Raw genomic sequence first — 16,239 nt, forward strand, 5'->3', positions numbered from 1 at the left:
TTGTAAAAGGAGCCTAAAAGATGCTTCACAGTAAGCTTCATTGTATACTATGCAGCAGCTTTCAGTGGTAATTTTGGAAGATTTTATTTTGTACTTGCAGCAAAAACAATGCGATTACATAGAGAAGACATTGCTTCTGTATGTACACCTATTACATCTAGCCAGTCTGTGCATAGTTGTCAGGGTAGAAAGTTGTGACATTGTCTCTTACTAGCTATATGGGGTTTTCTATTAGGGGTTTGGTAGCACTGTATTTTGCTACATAAATGGAGCCTCTCGGCACTGAATAGAGCAAGGCAGTATATGCTAGTAATAGTATAAAACTGTGCTAATCTCACAGTATGTTTGTGAAAATAGCTGAAAGGGACACATATACTGTGGGAATGCGATACATATTTTAACCTGAATGGGATTTTTTACTTATTTTGCAATACAGACAGTGGCCTATAGGCCCACTCCTCTAGATTTTTTTTTTTTTTTTTAATAGTTCTTAAAGTAAAAATATTGTAAAGAAGGTGCATATTGTTATGTGATCATTGCTCAAATAGGATATTTGTCAGCAAGTGACAAGACGAACATTAAAATCATCATGATGGCTTGTACTACTCAAAGCAGACAGTATCTGAATGCTCACCTCCCTTGCCCTTTTGTCGACAACATAACAATTTTCTAAAATCGGTACCTGTTCTCATCGTCTTATGTAATTTCTTCACATATAAATTAGAAATCAAGGAAAAATAATACATAATACCAATGCTGAGATACCATAGATTTTTTTTGTGTAAACAGAAGTATGGAAATTTAAGTAAATTCCCTTTAGTAGACATCTTATGTTTGTCAATTCTACTTAGTATGAGCAAATTTCTGCTCTGGAGCTGATTCTTTCAATAATGTTAATAACTGCATGGTACTGTGTTATTTCTGATATAAATACAATGATTATTTTATAAAACATACAACGTTTACCAGGTCCCTTTAATGTAAAACATGAACACCCATTGAGGCTCCTAATTTACTCTGCTACCGAACCTCGGGGGCAAAAAATGGATTCTGAAGCCAAAGTTTAATATCTTAGTTGGTTTCCTTTTTGTGGTTCCCTACCATAACTGGAGAAAGCTATCGCTGTGAATAGTAGTTAGAAAACCTTTCAGGAGATCAGCAATTGTAAGGCATGTTTAATGGCTTTAAAAGGCAATTATTTTTTGTTTGTAGGAGAGCCGATGGTTTTAATCTAAAATAGTTAAACATGAATCTCTGTATACATAAGTGTGTACGAATGTGATTAATATTGACACATAGGCATGGTAAGTGCACTGCACCAACTTTTCCACAAATGTTTTTCAGCTTTCATTCTCCCTCCTTTTTATATGAATTAAAAATTCTGACAGCTAGCATGTTTCCAGAAAAGTGCAGACACAGGTAGTGTCACAGAAACAAATCTAACCATCTGCCAAGAAGCCATTCATTCAAGTATCAGCATAAGCAACTCATTGCTATTCATCTCCAGAAGTGAAGTGTTTAATATGTCATAGCAGGTTCACTACAGGACCTAAACATTTGCAATGATATACTAATTCTTCCTGATGTACCCCTGGCCAAGTACCAATTATTAGTGTGTTAGGAGTATAAAAAAATAAAACTGCTCCCAATTTAATCCGAATCCATAAGCACTACAGATAAAAAGTTCTCCTGCAGGCACAGCAACACACTCCCTGTCATTGCTGCCTTGATGGTGCCATAGGCTTATTTGTCCAAGTGTTTAGTTTTGGCTTCTCCGCTAAACCATTATAGTTCCTCCACAGACAGCATGTGGGGTGCTTTGCCCTTGTGTATTAGCTTGGTGAATCCCTTCTCTATGGACCTTCTGGTGTAGTGAAAATAAGTTCCTTTGACTTCCAAATTCAGAGGACTCTGGTTTCCAGCTTGCCGACTTCTAGAGTCATTCTGTTGGCGATTCAGTGGCTTTCCCATTCATTTTGCTAACATGTGGATTTTAACTCCATTGCATTTTCAGTGAAATGTAAAATGAAGAGGAGTATGTGCTAGATGTTTTATTCATTGTTCATATGAGGAATAAAACTGACACCTCACAATGCATTGGCTGGGATCCACAGGGCTTTGTTTTGTTCTTGTTCTACAACAACCAGGATCTGAGTGCAAATGTTGACCAGCGCACCTCCTTGGATTACAGCTGAGAAAGGAAAAAGAAAAAAAAATGTTTATTATTTTTTTTTAGAGAAGTGACAAAAAAGGAATACCACGTGTATAGTAAACTGATCATGAAAAATAAATTATAGAAGGAAATTTCATTCAATTTAAAATTTCTACTGCACTTAGATGTGCCACATTTGTGAAAAATCACTGAAAAGTACAGATGCTTGCTTGGTCTGTGCTCCAAACTAAACATATCAGTTGACAGTAAATATCTATTTAGAAAGCAGATCTCTCAAGGTGTTCATTGTGCAGATTGACAGGTAAATTTATCACTTGAAGATAGCTGTCCCATTTAGCTTGCATACGTATTTTCGAGGTGATTGGGTTGGTAAATTCAGCTATTTTTTGTCAAAAGTGTTTTATTATAAGCTGAGAAATTTAAAATTAAATTCACACAAATTTAAAAGTAAACATGTCATTTACACATGGCAGGTAAAAATAAGCATTTACAGGTGAAACCTGAAAAATTTGAATATCGTGCAAAAGTTCATTTATTTTGCTAATGCAACTTAAAAGGTGAAACTAATATATGAGACTCATAACATGCAAAGCAAGATAGTTCAAGTCGTGATTTGTCTTAATTGTGATGATTATGGCTTACAGCCCATGAAAATCCAAAATCTCTGATAAGTACATAGAACAATATCGGACCTCTGAAAAGTAGAAGCATGCATATGTACTCAGTCCTTGGTTTGGGCCCCTTTTGCAGCAATTACTGCCTCAATGCGGCGTGGCATGGAAGCTATCAGCCTGTGGCACTGCTGAGGTGTTATGGAAGACCAGTATGCTTCAATAGTGGCATTCAGATCTTCTGCATTGTTTGGTCTTATCTTTCTCTTGGCAATGCCCCAGAGATTCTCTATGGGGTTCAGGTCAGGCAAGTTTGCTGGTCAATCAAGCACAGTAATCCCACGGTCATTGAACCAGGTTTTGGTGCTTTTGGCAGTGTGGGGGGAGGTGCCAAGATCTGCTGGAAAATAGGATTTTTGTACTCACCGTAAAATCCATTTCTCTGAGTTCATGGACGGACACAGCAGCATTGACCTTAGGGTTATATATCCTTCCTTTCAGGAGAGACTTGGGCAGAAAAAATAGCACTTCAAGTGTTAAAACACTTCTTTCAGTACAGCACCTCCCAGGGGGCGGGTCCCCCGGGTACATCCCACTCTCTGCATCATGCAGCCCCAGTTCGTAAACAAGCAGTACAAACAAAGGAGGGGTGGGTGGGTGCTGTGTCCGTCCATAAACTCAGAGAAATGGATTTTACGGTGAGTACAAAAATACTATTTTCTCTTCCGTTCATGGACGGACACAGCAGCATTGACCTTAGGGACGTCCCCAAGTAGTGTCAAAATTTCGAGGGGTGGGAAAAAAACAAAGCAAACCAAGCTTCATCCCAAACAAACCAGAGTTCCTCAACGGAGGAACTTCTACCTTAAACTGCCGCCTGTAAAACCTTGCGGCCAAAGGAGGCATCCAAAGATGCACTCACATCCACCTTGTAAAATTTTGAGGTGGTGTGGATTGACGACCAGGTCGCTGCCTCACACACCTGTAACACAGACGCTTGATGGTGGAAAGCCCAAGAGGCACCAATCGCCCTGGTCGAATGCGCCGTAACCTGAAAGGGAGCCGCCCGCCCCTTTAGGGCATAAGCCTGGAGCACGACCTGTCTGATCCACCTAGAAATGGTGGCCGACGAGACCGCCAGACCTTTCTTAGGACCAGTTACCAAAACGAACAGCGAGTCCGACTTCCGAAACGGAGCCGTAGCAGACAAGTACACCCGTAGGGCCCGAACCACGTCCAAGGAATGCACAGTGGCCTCCTTCGGGTTTTTCGCCGAGGACATAAGGATGGCAAAACAATGTCCTCATTAATGTGAAAAGCCGAAACAACCTTTGGAAGGAATGACGGCTAAGGCCGCAGCACCACCTTATCCTTATGGATGACCAAGTAAGGAGCCTTGCAAGACAATTCCGCCAGTTCAGATACCCGTCTGACCGAGGTAATTGCCACCAGAAAAAACACCTTCTGGGACAGAGTCAACAAGGGAATCTTCCGAATGTCCTTAAACGGTGCCTCTTGAAGCACCGAAAGGACTAAATTCAAGTCCCATGGAGGCAGTGGAGGGCGCACAGGAGGGGCCACATGCTGAACCCCCTGCACAAACGTACGCACCAGGGAGTGCGCCGCCTAGGGTCGCTGAAAGTAGACAGCTAGAGCCGAAATCTGACTCTTAACCGTACTTAAGGCTAGAGCCTCATCCACTCCACGCTGTAAGAACAGCAGAATCCGGGACATCACGTATGTACGGGGGTGCCATTTCATCTCTTCACACAGTGAAGTGAATGTGTGAAGTAGACTTCCGTGCTCGTAGCATGGTAGAGACCACCAAGCCCGACAGGCCTCGATCCTTTAGCACCTGGCTCTCAACAGCCACGCCGTTAAAGCCAGCGACTGTAAAGCAGGGTGAAAGATCGGACCCTGTGACAGAAGATCTTCTCTCAGGGGTAGACGCCAAGGGACGTCTGCCACCAGACAAACCTGGTCCGCGTACCAGGGACGGCGCGGCCAATCTGGAGCGATCAGGATTGTTGGTATCCCCTCGGCTTCCACTCTGCGCAGCAGGCGAGGAAGAAGCTTCAGAGGAGGGAAGGCGTAGATTAGGCGATAGTGACCCCATGGTGCCACTGACGCGTCCGCCCACGGATCCCTTGACCTGGCCACGAACCGTGACACCTTCCGATTGAGACGGGACGCCAGAAGGTCCACCTCTGGAGTGCCCCATTTTTGTCACAGACTCTGAAACACCTCCGGGTGAAGCGACCATTCTCCTTGGTCTAGCGTTTGGCGACTTAGGTAGTCGGCTTGCCAGTTCAGCACCCCCTGAATGTACACGGCCGACATAGCCGGAACGTACCTTTCGGCCCACCGGAGGATGTGCGCGACTTCCGTCACTGCAGCCGAGCTCCGTGTGCCCCACTGATGATTGACGTACGCGGCGTTGTCGGACTGGATCCTGACCGGTCGGTCCTGTAGACCCAGAGACCACTTGGAGAGACACAACTTGATCGCTCGGAGCTCCAGTACATTGATTGGTAGGCAGGACTCCTCCTGAGTCCAGCGCCCCTGGGCTGACTGGACACCCCAGACATTCCCCCAGCCGGAGAGGCTGGCATCCTTCGTGACCACTGTCCAATGGCATGGCAGAAACGATTTTCCGGTCCGAAGTACCGGAGATGTCAGCCACCACACTAGGGATGACTTGACCAGTCGACTCACCCGAATCTGGTAATCCAGAGACGAAGGAAGCTTGTCCCAACGTGACAGAATCTCTTTTTGCAACACTCCAGTGTGAAATTGGGCATACGGCACTGCCTCGAAAGAGGCCACCATCAGACCCAGCACTCTCATGCAAAAGCGAAGAGACGCCCATTTCTGGGTCGTCAACCGCTGCACCGCAGACTGCAGTGTCTGTAGTTTTTCCGTTGGGAGGAAAACTCTCGCCTCTGAGGAATACAGGACTAACCCCAGGTATTCCAGTCGCCGAGACGATACCAGTACTGACTTCTGGGTATTCAATAGCCAACCGAATTTTTGGAGGATCCGACAGGTCCTCTTTTAATTCTGAGCTTGAAGAAGCTCTCAGAAGAAGGTCGTCCAGGTATCCTATGATAGCGATCCCGCGCTGCCTCAGCAGGGCCAGAATGGGAACGAGCACCTTGGTGAAAACCTGTGGTGCTGAAGCTAGGCCGAACGGGAGGGCCACAAATTGAAAGTGGTCCTCTCCGACTGCAAAACGCAGAAATTTCTGGTGTTTTGCGCATATGGGAATATGCAAGTACATGTCCTTGATATCCAAGGATGCTAGGAAATCCCCCTGATGGAGCGCTGCTACTACTGAGCGAATCGACTCCATCCTGAATTTCTGTACTTTGACAAAGCAATGGAGGGCCTTGAGGTCCAGGATTGGACGCACCCCTTCTTTCTTGGGGACTACAGATTGGAGTAAAACCCCTGAAACCGTTCCGTTGAGGGAACCGGTACAACCACTCCCCTGGCCAGCAGATCCTGGACAGCCCCTGACAGATCCTTCCGGCGATCCGGAGGTTGGAGGTAAAAAATCTGTTTGGTGGACTCTTGAACTTGTATCTTTTACCCCGAGGAAACTACTTTGCAAACCCAACTACCGGAAAGAAGAGATCTCCACTGAGCCGCGAAGTCGGCCCCCCCACCCGAGATGCGGGGGCAGACCTTAATGCAGAGGCAGGCTTGTTGGGCTTGTGGTACCAGGGGCGCTTTTGCCCTTCAGCGGCCTTAGCACCCTGAAAGCGTTTTCCTGCCGCACTTGGCGGGCAAAAAACGCTTGGGGGTAGTAAAGGAGGGCCCTTGCTTCTGGCGAGGCTCCTTACCCTTTCCAGGATGCGGGAGCAGAGTGCTCTTGCCGCCTATGGCATCCTTTATGATGTCATCCAGGGACGCCCCAAAAAGCCGTTCACCCTTAAAGGGTAAGTCCACCAAGGTCTTTTTAGAAGAAGCACTTCAGCCACACGAGGCGGCGTAGCACCACCGCGGAGGCCCTGGAGAGCAAAGGCAGTGTATCCAGGGCCGACTCATAGACAAACTTTAGGCCCTGAACCAACTGGTCGGCCAGGTCCACACAGGTCCCAGAGGCATTCTGCGCCTCCAGCTCCTGCAGAAAGGACTTTGCCCGTTCGGTAAGCGTCTGCGACATCAGAGCCCCGGCCAAAACCGGTCTCACTGCCGACCCCACCACTGTGAGCATGGAGGGGGCAACAGCCTCAGTTCTCCTATCTGCCGGGTCCTTAAAAGCGGGAGACCCTTCCACAGGTAACGTGGTAGCCTTGTTCAGTCTGCACACAGGGGGGTCCACTGACGGAGGAGAGATCCACTTTTTTAAAAAGTCCTCCTCAAAAGGATAACGGACCACAAAGTATTTTGGAACAGCAAAAACTTTTGTCCAGATATGGAACACAAGGAAACACTTTTGCGGTACGGGGTGTCTTGCGGAACCCAAAAGGGACCGGCATGTCTGATGCCTCCGCCAAATCCTCAAGTTTCTGAGTATCCCGCACCACAGTGATAAGAGCTCCAACAAATTCCTTATCATGCACTGACCCTGAAGCAAAGTCATCCTCACTGTCCGTGTGGGCTAAGCCTGAATCATCTGACATGACGGAACCGGGGCCAGACGCAGAAGCAGGGCCTGATTCGTGTCAGACACATCCCCAGAAGAAGGCGTAGGGAGGGGGCGCTTTTTACCCCCCTTCTGGCCACTCGCCGCTTCAATCCTGGCAACAAACGCCTCAAGGACTGCCGTCATAGCATCCACCGAGGCCGCAGGAACAGGGGCACTAAGGGTGAACTCTGGCATGCTTGGGGTAGAAGCCTCCGGTTCGGACGCTATACTGACCCACCGTATATATATTGCCCTTGTACTGCAAGGCAGGAACCACAGGCCACCCTCCCAGCCACAACAGAGAGCAGGGGACGCCCCAGAGGACTCACCACCCGACCAGGCTGTAGTGCTGCCGAGAACGCTGCCCGTGCTGTGCCGTCCCCCAGGAAGAGTGCTGAGAGCTTTTGGCGCTAGAGGCCAAAACTTTTCCAAAATGGCCGCCGACATGCAGAACAGCATGCGGACTACAAGAAAATGGCCGCCGAGTCAATAGAGGCGCGTCACCGGTAAAATGGCGGCCATACACGTGTTTTAAAAATACAGTGACAAACACAGCAGAACACAGTAAAAGCACCAGACCCTGCACCCCCCCCCCCCCCCAGCACACACAGGACAGGAAAAATGGCACCCCACAGCAGCTCAGCCCCCCGGTAGTAACGGAGACCGCCACCCAGAAAGAGGGGAAGGAGGGAGCATGCCTCCACCATGCCAAGGCAAGGGGATACTATTTACCCGTCCTGCGACCACCGGCTGGAGGCATTCCAGACAGAACCAACGTCCGCTTACGGCATGGCTGTCGGCCCAGCACACTGACACGGCCATAGAGACCGGTCATATGTGTGCCCTGGAGCATGTCGCTCACGGGCCACCCCTGGAGCACGGGGAATGTCATGGACGGCGCATAGCTAAAGGCCGGCACACGCTCGATGGCCGAACATGGGGGGGGACTACAAGGATCGAGGATCCAGCCTGTCACCCAGTCGGCAGTTGATTGTAGATCCCAGGATCCAAAAAATGCAGGGAAAATAAAATAAAAGCGAAAAAAAAAACGCCTAAAAACCTCCAGAGCACATGGGCCCAGAGGAGCCATGTCTTCTCCTAACGTTAGGCAGAAAAAAACTGGGGCTGTATGATGCAGAGAGTGTTATGTACCCGGGGGAACCCACCCCCTGGGAGGTGCTGTACTGAAAGAAGTGTTTTAACACTTGAAGTGCTGTTTTTTTCTGCCTACGTCTCTCCTGAAAGGAAGGATATATAACTCTAAGGTCAATGCTGCTGTATCCTTCCATGAACGGAAGAGAAATTAAGTCAGCATTCCCATAGAGCTCGTCTGCAGAAGGAAGCATGAAGTGCTCCAAAATCTCCTGGTAGATGGCTGAGGTGAGCCTGGACAGCGGACCAACACCAGCAGATGACATGGCTCCCCAAATCAACACAGACTGTGGAAACTTCACACTTGACTTCAAGCATCTTGCAGTGTGTGCCTCTCCATTCTTCCTCCATACTCTGGGTCCTTGGTTTCCAAATGAGATGCAAAATGTGCTCTCATCAGAAAAGAGGACTTTGGACCACTGAGCAACAGACCAGGTCTGTTTTTCTTTAGCACAGGTAAGACGCTTCTGATGTTTTTTGTCCAGTAGTGGCTTGACAAGAGGAATACGATATTTGAAGCCCATGTCCAGGATCCGTCTGTGTGTGGTGGCTCTTGATGCACTGACTCCAGCCTCAGTCCTTTCCTTGTGAAAGTCCCCCAACACTTTTGAAAGGCCTTTTCCTGACAATCCTCTCCAGGCTGCGATGATCCCTGCTGCTTGTGCACCTTTTTCTTCCACACTTCTCCCTTCCACATAACTTTCTATTACTGTGCTTTGATACAGCACTTTGGGAACATCCAACTTCTTTTGCAATTACCTTTTGAGGCTTTCCTCCTTATGGACAGTGTCAATGATGGTTTACTGCACAACTGTCAGGTCAGCCATCTTTCCCATTATTGTGATTCCTACCGAACCAGACTGAGAGACTATTTAAAGGCTCCGGAACCCTTTGCAGGTGTTATTGCTTAATTAGCTAATTAGAGTGGACAATATGAGCCTAGAATTTTGCACCTTTTCACAATATTCAAATTTTCTGAGATTGTGGATTTGGGGTTTTTATGAGCTGTAAGCCATAATCATCACAATTATGACAAATTATGGCTTGAACTATCTTGCTTTGCATGTAATGAGTATCTCATATATTAGTTTCACCTTTTAGGTTGCATTAGTGAAATAAATGAACTTTTGCACGATATTCAAATTTTTTGAGTTTCACCTGTAAGCCACGTGCCAGTCACTATACCTTGCTAGAAAAGCTATTAGCGTACAGGATGTATGGGCACACTGACAGATCTGCAGGAGACCTGCATGGCACCAGCAATCTGCTGATCGTTGGTGCAATGTTTTACAGTCTCAAAAAAAAAAAAAAATATAAAGTAGAAGCTGTACATATTTGGATTACCATCATTTATCGGGCCACTATCACTCACCTGTGAAATACTTGCTGTATTCCTGCTCAACCTTTTGTGCAGATTCAAACTGCTCTTTGGAATTTTTCTGTGTAACTTTGTCCCTTAGAAAGATTGGGTCCTTTTGTTCCCTATAAACAAAACAAAAACATATAAAAGAGAAAATTAGAATGAATTATACTTACAGTATTCACAACCCATATATAATTTGATAGTATACTGGAGAGTTATAGCAGAAAAATTAAAGTGTTTGTTACCCTAAAAAAACAAAAAATAAACAAAGACCATGTTTCTTTAAAGTGGCTCAAAACCTTTACAGACCACTTTTTGCTACAGGTAAGCCTATAATAAGGCTAACCTGTAGCTACCCCGGATATCTCCTAAACCTGCATGTGTCAGGAGTTATCCCCTGTATCAACATGTGCCAACGTCATCTGCACATGCGCACTGAATAAATGGCACATTTGTTCTGTTGCTTCAGCTAGTGTGCCGTTACTGGTGGCTCCTGCACGCATGCGTGGGAGTGATGTAATCGCGGCTCTGACCAATCACAGCGCCGGAGCATGCAATACCCGGAAGTAACTCCGGGAGCGATGTCGACATCCGGAGTGGTGTAAGGGGCCTTCGATCTAAGGTGAGTATTTCACAATGAGCTAGTATACTATGCCATTTTCATAACATCGCGCCTGGCCTTTGAACGATTATAGAGACTCCGGGGACCATCTGGCCCACCAGAAATCTCTATAGTCAACATCCACAACCTGTTGGTTCTTTCCCTGGTTCGCCAATCGCAGAAGCGAGCCAAGAAAAGCTCCGGAGGGCGGCGGGGGAGGGGGTACGTCCACCTACAAGAACGATCAAGTGGCTGTTCTTTTGGTGCAGGGAATCGCCGGCTCTAGAAGAAGATATCAACATCATCTGTAAAACATGAATAGTCGAAGGGTTCAGGGAACCCCCGTTGACCCTGAAGCACCAACAAAAAAAGGTGGGCGGGGAGGACTATAGCGGTACTTAATAAAGTGGATAAACTTAAACCTGCATTGGAGCCAGGGTCCCAGGAGAAGTGCATTACCGTGCACTCCACAGTGCTAGCGCTGTGACCAGCACTGAATTGGTAACTGTATGCTTTTCACGCTCACTACTTATTTCTGGATCAGATTCACTACTTTACCAGTCCCATTGATTGGGACCATTGGTCCTGGGACCCCCCAATCACCTTTGATATCCTTTTACCTGTAGGGTAACCAGGTGCCTTTTAGATCCTCATTTCTGGCTTCCGTGAGAGTCACCAACTCTGTGGTTGCTTTGGACCTCCCTGGGCTTCTGGGACATTGTGCCCCTAGATTGTCTCCTGACGAAGCGATATCCATCGCGAAACTAGTAGAGACTCGAGATTTACCATCTCGTGACCCCAACTCTTCACCTGAAACTCCCCCCCCCTTTTTTTAGGGATTGCACGTTTGGTGATTTGTTTGCTGTCACATCATGTGCATTGTTTTAATATTGTCTATGTGTGGTTTTAATCCTTGCTTTGCATACCATGTCAATACATTTTGGTAAACTTGTCTATATGATAGCTCTGGTTTGAGTTTATCCACTTTATTAAGTAGCGCTATAGTCCTCCCCGCCCACCTTTTTTTGTTGGTGCTTCAGGGTCAACGGGGGTTCCTTGAACCCTTTGACTATTCTATGAATATAAGGATGATGGTACACTTCCAATTAATTTGTATTCTCCAATGTCGGAGGTAAAATCTATCTGTAAAACATGGTGGATGCAGTGGGCATGCATGGCTTCCAGTGGCGCTGGGTCATTGGTGTTTATTGATGATGTGACAGAAGAAGCCGGATGAATTATGCAGTGTTTAGAGATACACAGTAAGCTCAATGCAGCAAAGTTGATTGGACAGCAATTCACAGTACAGATGGACAATGATCCAAAACACACTGCAAAAGCAACCCAAGAGCTTTTGAAGAATATAAGTGGAATATTCTGCAATGGCCGAGTTAATCACCTGATCTTAATGCAAATGAGCATGCATTTCACTTGAAGGCAAAACTAAACGGCAGAAAGACCCACCAACAACAAAAGACAGCTGCAGTTAGAACCTGGCAAAGGATCAGAAAGGAGGAAACCCAGTCTTTTGTAATGTCCATGGGTTCCAGACTTTAGGCAGTCATTGCCAGTAAAGGATTCGAAACAAAATATTAACCACTTCAATACAGGGTATTTTCACCCCCTTCCTGCCCAGGCCAATTTTCAGCGCTGTAACATTTTGAATGACAATTGCGCAGTCATGTAACACTGTACCCACAAAAAAAAAAAAAATTCCCCATAAATAGAGCTTTTTTTTTGGTGGTATTTGATCACTTCTGCGGTTTTTATTTTTTGCGCAACAAAAAAAAGAGCGAAAAAACAACTTTTTTTTTTGCTATAAAAAAATATCACAAATTTTTGTGAGCTGGCACCATCTGGTGGCGAGCCGTTGGTATTACAAGTTATTACCACCAGATGTGAGCTGGCGCCATCTGGTGGTGGCCGTTGGTATTACAAGTTAAGCATTACAAGTTAAACAGCAATTCTAATGTCATTTTTCACTATTTTCACTGCCATCTTCTTCCATCTAATTAGAACCCCCAAACATTATATACATTTTGTATCCTAACACCCTAGAGAATAAAATGGCGATTGTGGCAATACTTTCTGTCACGCCGTATTTGCGCAGCGGTCTTACAAGCGCACTTTTTTGGGAAAAAATTACTTTTTTTAATAAAAAAAAATAAGACAACAGTAAAGTTATCCCCATTTTTTTTAATATTATGAAAGATAATGTTAGGCCGAGTAAATTCATACCCAACATGTCACGCTTCAAAATTGCGTCCGCTCGTGGAATGCCGACAAACTTTTACCCTTTAAAATCTTCATAGGCGACGTTTAAAAAAAGGAGGAGGTCTAGGGCTAGAATTATTTCTCTCGCTCTACCAATCGCGGCGATACCTCACATGTATGGTTTGAACACCGTTTACATATGCGGGCGCTGCTCACGTATGTGTTCGCTTCTGCGCGCAAGCTCATCGGGACGGGGTGCGTTTTCTGGCTCCTAACTTTTTTAGCTGGCTCCTAGATTCCAAGCAAATTTGTCAAACCCTGGTTTAGGCTATGTATTTTTCTACATATTTTTGGTAATTTAGGTTATTGATTTATGGCATTTGTCTTTTACTAGTAATGGTGGTGATCACAGTCCTGATTTTTGTCAGGACGGTGATATTGCGGCGGACAAATCGGACACTTTTTTTATACTATTTGGGACCATTGAAAACTATAAAACAATCAGTGCTATAAATATGCACTGATTACTGTATATCTTCTGACAGGACTTGGATCTGTGCGTTTACACACACAGTTCCACGGTCCTGTTCTGTAAGCATGACGAGACATTCCATGCTAAGTGGTAGGGTTTTGAAAAGTCCTTGTAATCCCGCTGAAAAGGAAAGACCATCCCTTGTGACTGTAAGCTGCAAAGAGTTGTAGGAAAAACTCAGTCTATATTGCAAAGCAGTCAGCAAAAATATGAAGCAGAAAAAGTTCCAAAAGTAAAAAAAAAAGTGTCCAACAAAAAGGTAGAACAAATTGTGAATTAGGCGTACCACTCCTCTCTTTTTAAGGGTGCAAGGGAACTTTTATTGTGAAGAGTTGTGAGCAGTTCTTGTAAGCTTAGAGGCAGAGGGCCTGTTATTATGTGAAGAACCTGCAGTTCCATGAGTGGGCTGAACCGATCTTAGCTGTGAGGTAGGGGAGTCCCATTCAATAGGGAACAATGATTGTTGGTTGTGGAATAGGAATCCCCTTGCTTCAGCAGCTGTCTCAATGTATTTCCTCAAGGAAATTTCCAAAGAAGAGCTCGCCTTCGAAGGACATATGCAGAAGTCACCTTTAACAAGGGCAGTCTGCCAACCAAGCCCATAACCATAAAAGTCTGCGCATATGCAGAGAAATTAAAGGAGCTGTAAACGCTGGTGGTTTTTCACCTTAATGCATTAAGGTAAAAAACCTTCTGTGCTGCAGCAGCCCCCTTAAGCCCCTCTTTTTCTTGCCTGAGCCCGATTGTTCCAGCGACAAGCACAGCAGCTCCAGCCACTGTCTTGGGTCCTCAATGCAGAGACTGATAGCAGCAGGAGCCATTGGCTTTCAATCAAATCCAATGATGCAGGAGCCGGGGGTGGGGCAGAGTCCTGCTGTATGTGTCAATAAACGCAGCAGCAGGACTCGAGAGCGCACCTGCACGAGTACCCCCATGGAATGCGGCTCTCCGTGGGTGCACTCCATATGAAGGAGGAGCTCGGAGTGCCGCCAGAGGACCCCAGAAAAGGGGGATCGACCGCTCTGTGAAAAAAACCCTGGCACAGAGCAGGCAAGTATGACAGAGTTCTGACAGTATTGTCAGAAGGAGGACTAACCAGAGTTCGGCCAATCATATATCAGACACATTCTGAATGGTTAAGAAGAAAGGCTTTCTAGCAATAATAGGTGCTTAGAAGAATGTATACGGGATAACCAGCATCAGGTCCATCTATCCAGAGGGTCCACTGTAGTCAGCATGTGTTGAGAAGTCAACAAAGTAACTTCATGAAACTCTGGTGGGGAAAAATCATCTGCAGCATCTGCTTAAATGCCAGCATCTCCTTTACCTTTTGTGAATGAGAGAGCAGCAGATAGTTCAGGTTGTAACATCTGAAGATAACCAGAAGCAGGAGAGGCAGAAAAGCATTTATGGGTTTTAGCACCCGACAACAGCCTTTGGAATAAATCACACATAGTGGCAGAGAATTCAGTCATAGGCTGCTTGTTGCCAGGGCCGTCTTTAATATGGTTTGGGCCCTGGGCAAACATTTTTTTTGGGCCCCCCTCCAGCTTATTTTGGGCCTGGCTGGTTCACATGTATGTTTTGGCGGTCCTCATTTGTGCAGGTACAGCAGCCCATTGATTTGAATGGGCTGCCATGCCTTCGTTTCCTGCAGAAAAAGGTGCATTCAGCATTTTAAAAATACAGTTGCCTTGAAATCCATTCTGCTTTTGCACCATGCTACTTACCTGCAGTTCTTGCACACACAAACGCACTGTGTTTTTAAAAGCGTGACCTAAACGTCTAAAAATGCAGCAAGTTTGACAGTGCGGGAACTGCAGATAAGTCACAGCAGAATGGACAGACAGTGCTGTATTTCAGTGCTTGATGGGCATAGGCGTGCCGTGTGCGCAGCCTATTACATGAGGCATGCGCTTTTCTTTGCAGGAAACGCAGGCATGGCGGCCCATTAAAATGAATGGGCTGCTGTGCCTGCGCAAATGTGGGCCGCCAAAACACATACATGTGAACCAGCCAGGCCCAAAATAAGCCCATCAAGCAGTTAAATACAGACAGTAATGCCATGTGCTCTGAGGCCTTACTCAGCCTGGACTGCAGGTCTGGTCTGTGATTTAAAGCGTTCCTCTACTTTACACATGGCATGGCATGGGGTCCCATGGTGCTAAAGCAGAATGGACAGAAGGTGCTGTGATCCCCATGCCATGCCATGCCATGTGTAAAATAGAGGAACTTTTTAAAACACTGACCAGACCTGCAGTGAATCATCAAATACTATAAAGACTTTGGGCACACTCTACAGAAAACTTCTATTTACAATATAGATTAGCAAACAGTGACATACCTTGAGGAGCAGGACATGAAGAAGTCAGCCTTGGGAAGAGCAAACTGGGGATGTTATAAAATCACATTCTAATTCACTTTTATATACAAGCAGCACCCAGTGGCAGGAAGGGAGAAGTGCACGTCTAAAGGGAAGCCAGGGGTGCTGTACATTTTAAAACACTGGGAAGGGAAGCAGTACTGTCACTGGCTGCGTGCCGCTGATGATTTTCAGCCTGATTTGTGGGCAGCACAATGCCGCCATCAGGAATTATGGGGCCACTTACACAGCTTCAGGCATGGGCCCCCTGGAGCAGAGAACCGGGGGGGGGGGGGGTGCTGCCGCCTGAAATTGAGAAGCAGGGGGGGCTGCCGCGAATTTAGAAGCGGGGGGGCCTTTACAAAGAAAAAGAAAGAAATAAAGAAAAATATATATAAAAAAAGGGGTGTAGCCATCCAGAGCCCTGGGGACCTCTGGGCCCTTTAATAAAAAGAAAAAAAGAAATAAAAAATATATATAAAAAAATATATATATTTTTTTAAAAAGGGGTTTGCCATCTGGGGCCTGGGGACCTCTGAGCCCTTTAATAAAAAATATATATATATATATATATAGAAAAAAAGAAATAAAATATGAA

The 16,239-nt window shown here is 45.9% G+C and overlaps 1 protein-coding gene across 4 annotated transcripts in view; it reads right to left on the reverse strand.

Annotated features, from left to right (window-relative positions):
* Nucleotides 1-465: 465 nt before the first annotated feature.
* DLG5 (discs large MAGUK scaffold protein 5) overlaps nt 466-16,239 on the reverse strand; it is a 185,849-nt gene continuing 170,075 nt past the window's right edge. For all 4 annotated transcript variants that reach the window (XM_040320601.1, XM_040320600.1, XM_040320599.1 and 1 more), the window contains 2 exons: nt 9,942-10,051; nt 466-2,191 (listed from right to left, as the gene is read on the reverse strand). In XM_040320601.1, coding sequence (XP_040176535.1) covers nt 2,088-2,191; nt 9,942-10,051 — 214 coding nt within the window. In that variant the 3' untranslated portion in view covers nt 466-2,087. The remainder of the gene's footprint in view (nt 2,192-9,941; nt 10,052-16,239) is intronic.

Source organism: Rana temporaria, chromosome 8 (genome assembly GCF_905171775.1).
Source record: "Rana temporaria chromosome 8, aRanTem1.1, whole genome shotgun sequence".
Taxonomy (NCBI): Eukaryota; Metazoa; Chordata; class Amphibia; order Anura; family Ranidae; genus Rana; species Rana temporaria.